This window comes from Lycium ferocissimum, chromosome 7, assembly GCF_029784015.1.
Source record: "Lycium ferocissimum isolate CSIRO_LF1 chromosome 7, AGI_CSIRO_Lferr_CH_V1, whole genome shotgun sequence".
NCBI lineage: Eukaryota > Viridiplantae > Streptophyta > Magnoliopsida > Solanales > Solanaceae > Lycium > Lycium ferocissimum.
This window is the reverse complement of record NC_081348.1, coordinates 36825915-36842087: the sequence shown is the minus strand read 5'-3', so window position 1 is coordinate 36842087 and position 16173 is coordinate 36825915. Positions and strand designations below refer to the sequence as shown.

General features: G+C 35.6%; 2 protein-coding genes across 4 annotated transcripts; both read right to left on the bottom strand.

Moving 5' to 3' along the window:
- Window positions 1-3293: 3293 nt before the first annotated feature.
- On the bottom strand, window positions 3294-12395 carry LOC132064747 (rDNA transcriptional regulator pol5). Of its 3 annotated transcripts, XM_059457847.1 has the most exons (10): window positions 12265-12326; window positions 11372-11499; window positions 9845-10384; window positions 9200-9325; window positions 8928-9125; window positions 8284-8511; window positions 7081-8205; window positions 6423-6707; window positions 5071-5515; window positions 3294-4339 (listed from the first exon to the last, which is right to left on the bottom strand). In XM_059457847.1, the coding sequence occupies exons 2-10, from the start codon at window positions 11492-11494 to the stop codon at window positions 3531-3533; spliced, it is 3879 nt and encodes a 1292-aa protein (XP_059313830.1). In that variant the 5' UTR covers window positions 11495-11499; window positions 12265-12326; the 3' UTR covers window positions 3294-3530. The 3 variants fall into 3 exon arrangements, with proteins under 3 accessions (XP_059313830.1, XP_059313831.1, XP_059313832.1); XM_059457848.1 differs by lacking the exon at window positions 11372-11499 and having other exon boundaries at window positions 12265-12395; XM_059457849.1 differs by lacking the exons at window positions 11372-11499; window positions 12265-12326 and adding an exon at window positions 11745-12093.
- A 2798-nt stretch (window positions 12396-15193) lies between these two features.
- Window positions 15194-16169, bottom strand: LOC132062178 (heat shock 70 kDa protein, mitochondrial-like; the record flags this gene model as incomplete). Its single annotated transcript, XM_059454801.1, has 1 exon — window positions 15194-16169. A coding segment is annotated over one exon (630 nt), but the record flags the coding sequence as incomplete, so codon positions are not given.
- Window positions 16170-16173: the final 4 nt, after the last annotated feature.

Below are 16173 nucleotides of genomic sequence, written 5' to 3'. Positions count from 1 at the left end.
TGGGGGTCTATACAAAAGTTTTTTAGTCTAAATTATCTAACTTTTCAAGTAATCAAATTGACACCTTTAATCGTTTGAATTAAGTTTTGTGAACACTTCCATCTGAATTGGCAACACCATTGAAAACAATTGCTAAATTAACAATTACGGTAACAAACATGAATGTCAAATTCATGATTGATATTTTTGGGTATTCATTTTATTTTCATTAGAATAATTTAGAATCCGAATTAGTCGGGCCCAAAGCGAATACCAAAGTGAGAAATTAATTTGTTTTTTTAAAAAAAAAATATTGTGCCCAGTGAACATTCTTTAGGCCACATAGTGCTAAAATTACCCTATCTCTTTTGTGGATAAAATTCACTAATGTGTTCCACTTAAATGGAGACGGTGTAATTTTTCTGCATCTCTTAAACATGCACCTGTAAAAATATATGGATAGTATTCCATTTGAATTTTAGATCTTGGAAGACATCTTTTACCTATGTGAATACATATGTTATCATTGATGAGCGCAATAGAATATAGTAGAAGTTTTATCGTCCTTAATTTGAAGTCTCGGGGTACGAGTCCCAATTAAAAATGGAGTTCTCTTTGATAAAAAGAGCTTAATCCCCCTATGTGGAACTCCCATACAACATGAATCATGATTAGTCTGATCAGTAGGTCTCCGAGACCAAATGCTTAAAAGGAAAAAAAAAAATAGCAAACTCAATACATAGTTTACCCCTTGAGGTTGTGCCTGCACACTGTATTTCCGCTTTAACTAAAACAAAAAAGAACGAAAGAAATGTGTTGGTTATCATACAAAGATCTAGCTAAACAAGAAATTCCGATGGAATAGTTCTCTACAGTTTGACATCAATTTTTTTTTTGTGGCGATTGCTTAAAGTGTTGATTAGTTGATCCATATTTACAGGGAGGCTAATTCGGTTGCTGATGGGTTAGTCAAACTGGCGTTTAGTCAAGAGTCTCGCTTTGAATGGCATGCACACGTGCCATCTAGCATTTCTTCGCGTGCTGCAGGACATGTTGCTGGGGTCTCATTCCTAGCCTAGTTTCGGGCTAGTTTCTTATTGGTTTAGTTCTCTTTAAAAAATTAAAAATAAAAAATAAAAATAAAAAACTAGACTTTGTGTCTAGTTCTATTATCCTACAAAAGTCCTACGCGAGCACAACTATGTTGAACAACAATCCAGGTTGTATTCCCTCTCTTTTTGAAGAAAAAAAAAAAAGAATTAGGATTGAAAGAATATTTATGGGATGGGAATACGGGTCGGCTTATGGATTTATTGGCTTGGATATGAGTTGCCTTCGTGGGTCTAATGTGGATTCAATGTCGCTATTTTTTTGCTATGATGTGAACTTCCATCCATCAAAGGACAAATATAACAAGTATCTAACGGGGAGGGTAAATTTGATCCCAAACTTTGAGGAGGGAAAATTTAAGCTATAAATTATACTTGAAGGGTAAATTGGACCCTTTGCCCAACCAATAATGATTTCTCCTGTCAAGACATCCAAAAATACTTTCATCCTCTCTAGACTCCACTTGTAGAATTACACTGAGTATGTTGTTGTTGTACTTTTAATTAAGTGTAATATTAAGGAATGACAAAAGATATATTAAATATCTTTTATAAAAGTTGTGTATAAAACTTTAGACAATGATAATATAAATCAGATGAAATTGTTAAATATGGATGAACAATATTAATTCCAACATATAAATATATTTTATTCTAAAACATGTCCCTTCAAATTATCTAGATGTTGGGGGTCTATACAAAAATATTTTAGTCTAAGTTATCTTTTAAATTATCTAACTTTTCAAGTAATCAAACTGACACCTTTAATCGTCTGAATTAAGTCTCGTGAACATTTCCATCTAACTTGACAACACCCGTGAAAACAATTGCTAAATTAACAATTAAAGTAACAAACATAACAAACATGAATGGCAAAATTCATGGTTGATATCTCCATCTAGCATGATATTCATTCTTTTGACTTTTTCTTTCCATCTAGAATACAAGGGTTGGTGTGGCAGACTTCCCCCTTGTTTGCCGATTGAAGAAATTGAACGGCGGCCGCAGAGCGGCTGATTCCATAGCCGCGGTTCTTCCTCCATCAAAAGGCTGCGAGCTGCGATATTTCTTGATATTCATTTTATTTTCATTAGAATAATTTAAATTTTTTTTTTAAATTTAAAAAAAAAAAATTGTGCCCAATGAACATTCTTTAGGCCACATATGGTTAAAATTACCCTATCTCTTTTGTGGATAAAATTCACTAATGTGTTCCACTTAAATGGAGACGGTCTAATTTTTTTGTCTGCATCTCTTAAACATGTACTTGTAAAAATATATGGACAGTATTCCATTTGAATTTACACTAGATCTTGGAAGACATCTTTTACCTATATCATCAATGAGTGTAGTAGAATATAGTAGAAGTTTTATCGTCCTTAATTTGAAGTCTTGGGGTATGAGTCTCAATTAAAAATGGAGTTCTCTTTGATAAAAAGAGCTTAATCCCCCTATGTGGAACTCCTATACAACGTGAATCATGATTAGTCTGATCAGTAGGTCTCCGACACCAAACGGTTAAGGAAAAAAAAAAAAGGCAAACTCAATACATAGTTTACCCCTTGAGGTTGTGCCCACACATTGTATTTCCGCTTCAACTAAAACAAAAAAGAAAGAAAGAAATGTGTTGGTTATCATAAAAAGATCTAGCTAAACAAGAAATTCCGATGGAATAGTTCTCCACAGCTTGAAATCAATTTTTTTTTATTTTTTTTTTTAGCAGCGATTGCTTAAAGTGTTGATTAGTTGATGCAATAAGCTAGACTTTATTGCCCATATTTACAAGGAGGCTAATTCGATTGCTGATGAGTTAGCCAATCCGGCGTTTAATCAAGAGTCTCACTTTGAATGACATTCACACATAACTTCTAGCATTTCTTCGGGAGATGTTGTTTGGGATCTCACTCCCTCACCCAGTTTCGGGCTAACTTTTTGTTATTTAAGAAAAAAAAAAAAAAAAAAAAAACGAACAAAAACTTATCCAACAAAAGTCCTACGCGAGCACAACGATGAAGATGACTTAACTGTATGATCCACAGTTTTTATAAGTAAAAAAATAAATCCTTTGATGCCAGATTCTTGTTTTTTTGGCTGATATAATACTCGATAATCAGATTCAACAAAATTCCAACTTCTAAAGTAATCCAAATATCTACAATGACATGGAATCAAAGGTGAAGAATGACAAGTGGAATCATTCAACGGTGAGATGTAAATTCGCGCTCCGTATGCCAAAAATTTGGATTTTACAATTACTATGAAGGACTACATATTACCAAAACTGCTAGTACCATAAGTTTCTCAACAACCAAAGAAGTTTTTTTTGGTGAAAACAGAAAATTCCAACGGTAACAAAACCCACGAATAACTTATGGTTGGAGCAAAACCCAACATACGAATGAATGTTCTCATAAATCCTTGTTAAATGTCTTCCCCTGACATTCACTTTTTCAAAACAGGAAACATGTCAGTCAGCTGAGCTTCACAATCAGGTTCCAGAGCCCTAAGAAACAAGGCTCTCGGATTAGGGTCTGTTAAAACCTGAATGACTTTGCCACAGAACTTCCGGACATCAGCTCGTCTTGATGCCTTATCGGGCATATTTTTCAACAACGCATTAACAAGACAGCCTAACTTTGCAAGATAGCTGCTGTCATCAGGCTTTGAAGAAACAATCGATTTTAAAACCTCAATAACCAGCTCAAGAGCTTCAATTTGTCGAAACTGTAGCTTCGCACTAGCACATTTCTCTAAAAGGAACCCAAATAGGTGATGTCCAATCCATGGTCGTCTTTTAAAAACTTCTTTTAGAAACTCGCACTTCATTCGAGTACTTTTACTATCTAAGTAGCCCTCCAGCTTTTCCCTGAATATAAGAAAAACCTCCTGAAGCTCAGACTCTGGAAGATTTTTAGCATCAATTATCTTCAGAATCCAAAATGTTGAACTCTGAGCAAGAGAATTAATCATTTTGTATCTATTCAAGGCGGCAGACAGTTTTTTCTTTGACAAGCCAGATGCAGATTTCTTTTTCTTGAAAGGTTTTGCAGACAGCGCCAAGTTCCTTTCCAACAGTGACTTAAGCACTGGGAACTGGATGGCTTCGCCTCTTGGATAGTCCTTTGCCTTGAAGATTTTCTTCTGTAAAATTCCCCAAATTCGCTGGCCAAGTTGTTCGTTACCTTCCGTAGTGTGCGGGTTTACAAATGCTTGAGCTAGGCTTGAGAATATTTTCAATACCTGTGGCTTCCCTGCAAAATGGAAAATTTAAACAGCTATTCACCCCTCAATGAATCATTAAGATCAAACAAACAGTGCCGTTGAGTTCATGATAAAACTAACAATTGAAACACGTTAGGGTAGCTGCAGTCCTTAAAACAAGGGGAACCACAGCTTTAGATCATGAAACTCAGCCATAAGAAAATGTATGCCGGTGCATCTTTTATTTCATGATATATTCAGCATAGGTAATATTTGATTATTTTCCACTTCTAGGAGAATGACACAAACAAAGACATCATGCAGAACAACAATAGGATGGCTGAAAAGAAGAGTGTGATAGGAATGTCATGCCACAGAAAGATACACAAAGTGAATGCTAAATGCTATATAACAATTGTGAGACCAACATTATATCGAGTCGACGCTAGGCCTCTAAAGGTCAAACATGATACTCCCTCCGGATCAAAAAGAGTGTCCACTTATTCATTTGCACACCCCTTAAGAAAATACTACTACTAGAGAAAAATAGGTAATTTGACTAAACTGTCCCTCATTAAATAGGTATTGGGATTTAATCACATAAATCTTAATAGGAGCAAATCTGGAAAAACAAGGTTAATTCTTTCTTGATTTGATAAGAAGGGCTAAGTGGACACTCTGTGATCCAGGGGGAGTATAAGTTATGTTAATTTTAATACATAAATAGCCCCCTTCCTAACCAGCAACCACACATCCCTTAGTGAGTAAAGAAAAGACTTGCCTGGATTTTCATGTAGGTAAATCTCCAGCAAAGAGAGGACACGAAGCTTGAAGAGGGCAAGCTGTGAATGAGCAGTTTCACTACCAGCCTGGTTCTTCCTATCCTTCAAATATTTAGCAATAGAGGTGTCCATGCGGAGCATTGCATCATCATCCCAATCAGAATCATCATCTGAAGCTTCAGGAAGTTCTGAGCTAACACCCTCAACACCAACTACTGTCTCTGAGTCATCTGCATGTCCATCACTCTCCGCAGTTCCATCCATCTCTGCTTCATCTGATTCCTCTGCTTCTTCAATGTCAAGAATGTCATCATCTTCGCCATCGTCATCTTCGTTCTCACTGTCTGTTTCTTGGTGTCTGGCTGGTTTGAGATCTTTCTTTATAACCCGCAACATTCGAAGTAACCCATCATCCGTGACATCATGACAAAAACATTTGAAAACCTAAAAAGACAAGAATGTTTTTAAGTAGGCAAAGAAGAACCTGAGTACAACAGCTGTTGCAGAGATTCACACAACCTCGTCAGGTACTTCAACCAAAGAACTCTCCGACTAGAGGTTTCCTCGCTCTCCATAATACAAAAAGAGAAACATAGATATAAATAGCATAAACATGCACCCAAAACTATGGCCTAGTAGTCAATGAAGTGGGTTGAGAACCATAAGATCTCAGATTCAAATCCCAGCAGAGTCAAAAACACTCAGATGATTCTTGCCCTTTGTCCAAGCCTTGGTGGACGGAGTTACCCGGTACCTGTGATAGCGGGAGGTAACAGGTACCCAACTATCCAGCATGAGAAACTATCTAGTATCATCATGAATTTTTTTCTGAGGAAGAACATTGCTCTACCTAGGGGTGTTCCGATTCGGTGAAAAACCAATCAAACTGAAAAGCGAACCAAACCAATTAAATAATCCACATTGGTAATACCAATTAGTTGGGATTAAAGTATAGTCATGTTGGTGCGCTTGCTTTAAATCCACTGTTCACTAGGAGTCTAGTTTTTCTCAGAGGTTTGTTTGCCAGCAGAAAATGTAGATAACTTCTAGTGCTGAAAAAAGATTAAGATGGTCTAAATGGAGCAAAATGAATAGTGAAAATCCATATAGCCTACCCCAAATATCTTGAGATTGAGAAGTAGTTGTAACTCGGTGTTCTAAGATAAAACATCCATATAAGTGAAAAAATCATCCTCTATTTAAGTTTTTCCCTTATCAATTCGGTCAAAACAATTCAGGTGCAACAAGCATTAGATATAATGATTAGCACGTCATCAGGTAGGGTTTTGGGGGGGTATTAAATCGCCAAAAGAACTGACGGGATGTTAAGCTTTTTTTTTCTGTAGTTTACCTGCTCAATAGCGGTCCGCATCGGAGCTGATGACTGTGGCAGCAACGAAAGCATGGTGTCCACTAGAACATCCATGCATTCAGGTGCGTCATCTCCATCTGTTTCATCTTCTTCGGTGGAAGCAAGATCAGAAGATTGAAAAGCTTTTGTACAGCAAATAACCAATTCAGACGCGGCTTCAGAAAATTCTTGAGGCCGAAGTAGGACTTGAAGCAACAATTGTATCAGAAGGTACCTCATGGAATGAAACTTATTGTTTTCAATACTTGGACCTAAGTTTCTCTCCTGCCATTGTTTGGAGAAAAGAATAAGGCCAGAGAAAAAAAATTAACAATCTAACTCTCTCACAGAAGAAATTAATAAGTTTTCACTTTCCTGTACACGGTGAATACTGGTAAATATGGCACAAAGAGAATACAAGTTATTGATGGCAATAACTAATATAAGATGGATAATAACAGGATATGACTGTTTCAGCTAAGAGCTTACTGAGACTCCTGAAACAAAAGCAGGAGTACGGTCTTATCAAACAATAAAGGAGAATTATAAGGCCTAAAGCCAGGGACTTTGGTTTCACAGAGACACAAAAAACTTGGACTAGTGTTGAGGTCAGCAACATTACTAGGATGTTACAAAATGAAGCGACACAAAATTTCACCTGTCTTGAGAGCTGAGACTCCATAGACTGCAATTTTTTGATTGCTTCTTCATCATCATCGCTCAAGGACCTAAACAGCGAAACAGAAGGAATGTTTCGCAATGTGGTAAGGAATCGCATGAAATAAGCTCCAAGATCATTAGCTTCAAGACCACTTGCCACAACTTGAGGTCCTTCACCTTTTTGAGCATTTGATAGGAGTAACTGTAGCTGCTCAATGCACGTCCTACAAAGAGCACTTGAAATGGCAGACTTTGGCCACCTAAATTTTTCTTCCAATTCAAAAGATGTCACCTCAGTTCCAAGAGTTGAAGAAAATAAACCCTGAACTGCCAAAAATTTTAGAATTTCTCTTTGGACCCTGAACCTTGCGTTTGTATCCAGAGTTAGATGCTTCAAGCAATTGGGAAGTGACTCTATAACCCAGGCTTTCAAAAAATCTGGCGTTCCTAATGCTCCAATAGAGTCCTTATCTTCTAAGGAACCAATTTCTGAGTTGTCATCTGTAGTTTGACTCTGATCTGAAGGCTCCTCCGAAGCATGAGTTTCGTCCAGGAACATGTCAACTAAGTTCTGAATGAGAAGCATGCATCCAGACTCAGTTTTAAACTCAGACATCAACTCTTTTACTGTTTTTGACCTGGTAACGCAATCAAACTTCCCATTACTATGTTTCTGTAAAGCCATAATAACTGCCACTCTTCTAACATCATCATGCTTGACCCACTCAGAAAATTCTCTTAAAAAGTGTTGACCGGCTTTGAATAGATTAGTGTCTTTCGCAGAAAGTACATCCTTTAAGCACTGTACAACTTTGTAAGACAGCACGTTGTAGATGCACGACGCAGGCAGTTTTGGAAGGAGAAGCAGCAGAACATTGAATGCCAAATTCTTGCAATTATGAGATGATGGAAGAAGTGATCCTTCAATGATAACTTCACAAAAGTTTTTAAGATTTTTCTCAATATCTTCTTCTGCTGAGTTGCCCTTGCGGGCTTTTTTGTGTTTTTTTACGGAACTTAAAGCTACTGAGGGATCAATATCTTGTAGAACATTTTCAGGTAAAAGAATATTTACCAACGAATACCATATACTATGAGTTCGTGGCTGGCAGAAGTGGGATTCCTGTACATCCATAAAGTCAACAGATCAAAATATGAACAAACCGTTTCAAGGAAAGAAAATGAAGAAGTTCAGTAGCACCTTCAAGCAATTGGAAAGCAAGGACAAATTTTCCACGGTGAAAAGTCGGCTGGGGCTATAAGGAAATGGCAGAAGCTTGCCAAACACTTTATTATCAACACCAGTTTTTTCACGTATAGTAAGGGCAAGAAGCAAAGCATCAGGATTTCCAACTTCCGTTGCACCTTCAAACCACTCTTTAAGTCCAGGAGCTTCAAGTACATGATTCAATGAAACTTCAACAGGTAACTGACATGGCAAAAATATGGATGGTGAGACGGCTTAATGGAATGCACCTTAAGCAAAGACCAAAAGTAGAGGACAAGGACAATATGATGAAGTAAAAATACACCAAATGAAAAAAGTTAAATCAGCAACATGACAAAAGCACATCTTAGAGCAGCAGGAAGAGGTGATATTATTTAGATAAGTGTAAGACATTTTCTTGCCCAAAAAGTAGTAAGATGTTGCAGGAAGAGTAGGAAGAGATGATGCTTAATAGGCAAGCGAACAAGATCCCAAAAGTTCCATAAGGAGATATTTAAGCTCATATGAATTCGTAATGACGCAAGAAAAGCCAGTTTGTGAAGTTATTTTCAATAGATAACTAAAGTGAATACGCTAAGCTTAAATTTGCAAGTCATGGGCTCGTAAAAGTTAAAGACCTTGTCAACCAACTCCAAAATAATTGAGACAGCAGGCTCTTGTAAGTAAGTCTTCTTTGCTGCCAGCGAGACAAGAGAACCAACAAATTCTTTAATATAAGGAGTGTTCTTATCAGCAGTCCACTCTAAAGTTAATCTCCCTGATCTTGCAATAGCTCCATATGCAAACAAGCGTCCCAATAGGCAATCTTTTATGTCCTACAATACCAAGTTAAACTGTTAAGACAGCCCATAAAAACCCTAATAAGTTCACAAAAGGCGATCCTTCCCACCTGACCCTTCATGGAAGAAGAGAACTCCAATAATTCCACAATTAGCTTCAACAGCGCATCCACTTTTATGCATGGAACTGCACCAACCAAAACTGTCATGCCTAATGCAAACCCTTGCCTTGCACACTGCACATATAAGAAAACAGATAAGGCTTTATATGCGAACATTCAGCTCATCGAGACAATCATGGAACATTGAACTATAAGCAGAAGAGATATCTGTCTCTAAACCTCCATTATTTTATTTAACCTCTAAATTCAAACCTGTAGAGCATAGAGCTATCAAAAAATTTCAAACACACGAGCTATGAGTATCTACCTGCCAGCGTGATCATAAAGTAACCGTTATGGTTGTAGTATAAAACAACATTTCAAAAGGTAAAGACAGGACAGCATAGACTAAGCATCTTATTTTACAATGCAAAGTTTTCCAGCATGAATGTGCTTTTATCAGATGGGTAATGTCGGCAAGAATCAGCCAAGAACCCAGAGAGATATTAGTCTCCCTAAAAAAATTCAATTATATAATGAAGATGGGAAGGCACATACCCTTACAAAAGCATTCAAATTTAATAATAACAATATAATAAGGCAATGACTTTCAACAAAATCACAGAACTTTGTGCCACAATTAACCGAACACACCTCTCTTGATGAAGAAACGCCACGAATTAGCCTTCGAACTGCATATCTCAACGAAGGTGCACAGTTATTCAACCCGTCATCCTTTTCAGCTTCCAATTTGAACTGTCCCTCAACCACTTCCTTGTTCTCCAGACTATCATAACCCTTCTGAACTTCAAGTAACTCGGCAACTAAAGAATGAGCAGCTGCTTCTCTAATGGAAGCCTCAGCAGCTGCAAGATCCTTAAATACACCAATGTGGAATTCAGGCAACACACTAGTAGCAGGAGAAATCTCCATCCTCTGATTACTTCTCGATTCAGAAGAAGCCATTAGTTTTTGCTTAGATTCGACCTTTTTCTCAGATTCCACTCTGCGCCTCTCTTTGTCTAGAGCTCTTTTTTGCTTCTTACTCTCCATAGGATTGATAGAAATCTTGTGAGAGGTTGATGGGGTATTGGGTTCGTCTGTTTCGGCCTTTCTTTTTTTCTTGTCTTTCTTCATCTTCTCCCTTGACTGCTCTGACCCAACCATCTCCATGCTCATAATTCCAACGTCTGTCTATCACGTCAAAAGTCCAATTTGTGAGGTACTAAAAGATAATAGTATTAATATTTTCTAAAATAGCAAAGTTCCTAAGTTTATTTGGGTAGTCCCTAAGTTTATTTCGGTAGTTCTTAAAATACAGAAAATTATGAAAAATTATAGAAAAAATTTCTTGATGAAAATAGAACAAAATCAAGCTTGAATTCCTCAATATTTATATATTTTCAAAGAGAAAACAGAAATGAAATTGCAAAACTTTAGAATTATTTCATTGATTCCTACTCAAATGTTAAAACATAAAAACTATTTTACACAGATCATTCAGCATTTAAACCTGTTAAAGCCAAAATTTCACTTAACCATGCACTAAACAATGTTAAACCTCATAACATCGGACCTTCACTTAAGAAACTTCATAAGTACAATAAAAATGCTGTATTGTAATTTTTAACAACAATAACCTAATGAAAGTATAACAACATCAAATCTGCAGCAACAATATATCAATCATTGAGAAAGGGGACAGGTCTTTGGTCCAATTAAAGATACCTAGGAGTTGCGAATATAGAAACGTACCATTTAATTCCGGAGGAGAAAGAAGAGGAACTTAGCGGCAGAAAATAAAGTATGAATTAAGGGAGAAGTAGATTTATATTTGGACTCTATATTGTTTTACATCCAGCCCGCAACAAATGCGAGGCTTGGGCAAGGTGTTCTGTTTGACTAAAGTAGAAACAAGAAGACTTATCCAAACATAACCACGTGGAACCGAAGCCAAAAGTTTGTTATTCATGGAGTAGTATTTATAACAGACGAACATAGTGAAGCTATTGTATACAGGATATCCACGGGTTGATTAACTGACCCGTTAAGAAGCCAAATTGACCCGTCTACAAGATGGGTCAGCTTGGTTAACAACCAAAATTAACCTGGTAAGAAATATTACTGACCCAACCCATCAAATTTTGGGCGGGTTGGGCATTTTTGGGTCGACTTTGACACCTCTACTTTCGAGTGTATATTTCCCTTACAGACTATAGTCCCATCTGTTTGTTGTTCAATGTAATCCACCCTACAATCTCTATAACCAGGGATAACCTTGACCTCCCACAGACAATAGAACATATTCTCTGTTCCACAATCAACCATAAACTTAGAGCTAAACCATCAACAATATAATCAACACTTTAGAGAAATCGAAATGGGATGTTTAACTTAACCAGAATGTAAAATCTTAATATTTTTCAGGTGAGGAAAACGATAAGAGTAAAGCATTCACAGTATGATTTGAAATCACCAGCTATAGATAATAGAAGAGCAAGGTCCTAACAGAACACAAACCATAACAGACTGGAAATGGACAAAAAGAACTCACAATTTTATAGGCGGCGACCGTGCAGGTAAGGCTAGCTTGTAAGTGTAAAGGGGAGGTTCTGTGTTAGGTTTTAGGGTTTTAGACAGGAGGCAAAGAAAAAAGGGATTATTCTCTAATATAAAAATACAATTATTCTGGTGGTTACTAAAATACAGAAAAAAAAATGACAAATTATAAAAAATGTTTTCCTGATGAAAACAGAACAACATCAAGCTTGAATTCCTCAAAATTCATATATTTTCTAAGAAAAAACAAAAATGAAATTGCAAAGCTTTAGAATTATTTCATTGATTCTTATACCAAAAAAAAAAAAAAAAAAGTTAAAGCATAAAAACTATAATAGGCAGCTCATTCAGCATTTGAACTCATTTAGAGCCAAAATTTAAGCTAACCATGCACTAAACAATGCTTAACTTCAAAGAAAGTATAACAACATCAAATTTGTACCTAGAACATATCAATCATTGACAGGTTTCCAGTGTAATTAGAGATAGGAAGGGGCAAATATGTAGAAACGTACCGTTTAATTGCGTAGGAGAAGGAGAAGGCGAGGAGAGGAGCAACTTTAGCGGCAGAGGGTTTAGTATGAATTAAGGCAGTTATGTTTATATTTGGGCTCTATACTTTTAGATCCAGCCCGTAACAATTGTCAGGCTTCACTTCAATGGGCTCTAACTTTCTTTTATGTGAAGTTGACATAAATGTCCACCAAAATATAGCCACAACTGTATGTATTATGTACAAAAAATATTCATTTTTGATACATAATAGTGTGAAAACTTTGTACATTTGGCTAGGGAATGTAATTATTATTTTTGAACGACCGGCCAAATGTGTAATTTTCTCTTCTTCTTTTTTTTTTTTTCTTTTTTTCTTTTTTTTTACTTTAAAAGATATATCACACACAATTATATTATTTTCCAAAATTAATCTAAGACAGTTAATATAGACGCCTAATTTCGATCATTCCCTTAATTTTCTTTCAAATTCAAAGACAGTTTATCATAAAACGTATATAGAGTAAATATTGAGAAGACATGATATTTTTTTTTAAAATATTGGGTTCGATAGTTATGTTCTATGCTTCTTGAAGGACTACATCCAAACAAAAATTTCATCCAATAATCTTTTGCAAGTTTTGTTATCAAACAAATCTTCGTCTTAAATATTATTATTAAAAATAATTAAATTTGCAAGTACATTTAAAAAAAATGTTAATTTTGAAGCAAATATCACCTAACTATTTATAATACTTTATCCATCCAAATTTAGGCGTCACGTTTTGTTTAACTGAAAATATTACAATAAGTTTAACTAAAAATATTACAATAAGTTTAACTGAAAATATCCATCCCAAAAGCTGCAATTTTATCCATCCCAAAAGCTGCAATTTTATTCTATCTATATCGATATAAATTTAATTACTTGAAGAATTGAAACTGTTTCAGGATCAAAGCGGTGTCAATAACAAAATATTGAAAAAGGCATTGAATTATATATTTAGTCATTTCATCTTTTAGAAAAATAAAAACAATTGTGATCTAACCTAAAATAGAGAAGGGGATAAATAATAATCTTGAAGATATAGTTTATGTTGGCTAATACACTAGCCTCTTAACAACTATTTTAGTGTTGTTTTTCTCACATCTCAAAATGGTTGGAACGCCGCCGTCTTTTAAAATTGAAACAACAAACGAAAAAGAAATACTAATATGCATCACTTTCAAATGGTCATGCATTAAGGAAATCTATGCTACAAAAGAAATGTATTTAATTGGTAATTACATCTGGAAGCTCTAAATCATGAATAAAGGCTAATGAATTACGTCAAAATCCCAATACCCGCTGCCGTAGTTATTTTTTACTTTTTGGTTATGGGATTTAAGTAGCTTAGAGATGCTTGTGAGAATGGCAAAAGAAAATATCGACATGTGACTCTGTTGTTATGTCAAAGTCATTTTCAACACTTGAGGATCGTTTCCTTTGATGTAGGTTATAGAGCCTGTTTGGATGGGCTTAAAAAAAGCAGCTTATAAGCTAAAAACAGCTTATAAGTCAAAAAAAAAAATAAGTTGGCTTTTTTTAAGGTAAGCCAAACGGGCTAACTTATTTTTTTAGGCTTATTTTAAGCATAAAATGGGCTTATAAGTGCACAAACCAAACACTCAAAAAAGCTAAAAAACGACATATAATTTTATTTTTAGCAACTTAAGCTAAGCCAAACGGGCTCACAATATATAACTTATTTCTACAGAGATTAATAATATAAGATTGTTATGCAGAGAATAAACTATACAAAGAATTGTTATACGAGAATTATTTTTTAGTGATTATTTGGATGAAAATCATTTTCATCCCCTAAGTTTAGCTTAAAAATCAAACACATCCCCCAAGTTTGAACAATTGACATTTTCATCCCCATCTCAACTTCCGGCCATTGACCAGTAAGTTAATTGATAGTTGACCGGTCATTAAAGGGCTAAATGTAATTTACTAATATTTGAACTTAATAAATGCCCTTAGTTAATCGTATACATTCTTTTCATAATTATCATTTCTAGTTCATGAGCTCACGTTGACTACTCATATTTAAAAAAATAAAAAAAAAGAGCTCACCTTGACTAATGTTATTTGTAGCCTTTGGTCATGAATAATATTATTTTTTTCGGAATATTTTTTCCAAAAAATTTTCAAATCAATGTTTGGATCAGTGTTTGATTATAAAATAATCCATTTTTGCGAAATCCAATTTGAAGAAATGATAATTATGAAGAAAAAAAATGTATATGATTAATTAAGGGAATTTATTAAATTCAAATATTAGTAAATTACATTTTAGTCCTTTAATGATCAGTCAATATTATGATCAATGGCCGAAAGTTGAGATGAAGATGAAAATGTCAATTGTTCAAATTTGGGGAATGTGTTTGATTTTTAAGTCAAACCTGAGGGATGAAAATGATTTTCACCCGTGATTATTTACATAATATAAGGGGTAGTTTCATCTTTAAATAATCTTATCCAAGTATTTGCTAATACGCCTATTACTTATACCATTTTTTATCTCTATAAAATAATATATAAATTTCCTTATAACTTATACCCATATTAATTATACAACATTCGGTTTCACACAACACATACGGATTTTAATACCGAAAACAGACATAGCACTGATTTATGTACAAGGCATAGTACTGATTTATATACAAGGTTAACGCAGCATATACCTCAAATCAAACGACCCCTTCATACCACTGAATAGGCTTTCTTTATCTGCTAATACCAATATTCAAATATCACATTGATTGCATAAATTATTGATACGTATCCAGTTATAATCAAAAAGCTTATACAGACCTTAGCCCCGCTTCCAGGCTAAATTAATGCATCTTTCATTTAACTGAACTTCGTCAAAGGCATACTATCAGTTCCATTCGAGAAGATAATGGCCTTAAATCAGAGGCAGAAACATCTACAAACAGTAACGAATCAAGCAGGCCAAAAGTGGTGACAGCACAGTATAATCTTATTGTGGAAACAAAGCATTGTTTGGTCGATTTCAACACCGAATTTTTGGCAAAAAATACACTCACCTGTCTACTTAAGAAAGTCTAGATGCTAAGAAATTCACATCACCACAAGACCGTTTAGTACAGTCAGTGTCGAGCCTGGACATAAAGTACTTGGAAGGAAGGGATGAGATTGGAAAAAAAAAAAACTCATTTTTCAGAAGTAGATCTATAACTCCCTCCCCGTCTCTCTCACGCACTATTCAATTTTGCCTAGACTAATCTATTTCTTCACTTCCTCATATTCAGCCTCTGGTGGTTGATCTCCTCCTTGTGAACCTCCAGATGCACCACCAGAACTTCCGCCAGCCATGTGCTCGCCAATCTTTGAGACTGCTTTGTTTGCTGCATCAAGCTTTGACTTGATGTCATCAATGTTTTCAGTCCCCATTGCTGCTCTCAAGTCCGAAACAGCTGTCTCAATTTCTGTAACCACCTCCTTGGGGACCTTTTCCCTGTATTCATTCAGGCTCTTTTCAATGCTGTATATGGTTGTGTCTGCACTGTTCCTGAGATCAATAAGCGTCTTGCGCTCTTGATCCTTCTGGGCATGCATTTCAGCTTCCTTGACCATCTTGTCTATCTCATCCTCTGATAGACCACCAGATGAACGAATGGTGATTTGTTGCTCTTTGTTAGTAGCCTTGTCCTTGGCAGACACAGTGACCATTCCATTTGCATCTATGTCAAACGTGACCTCTATCTGGGGCATGCCCCTTGGGGCCGGAGGAATACCAACGAGTTCAAATTCACCTAGAAGCTTATTATCAGATGCCATTTCACGTTCACCTTGTAATACCTTGATGCCCACTTGAGTTTGGTTGTCCGCGGCAGTAGAGAACACCTGAAATAAAAGA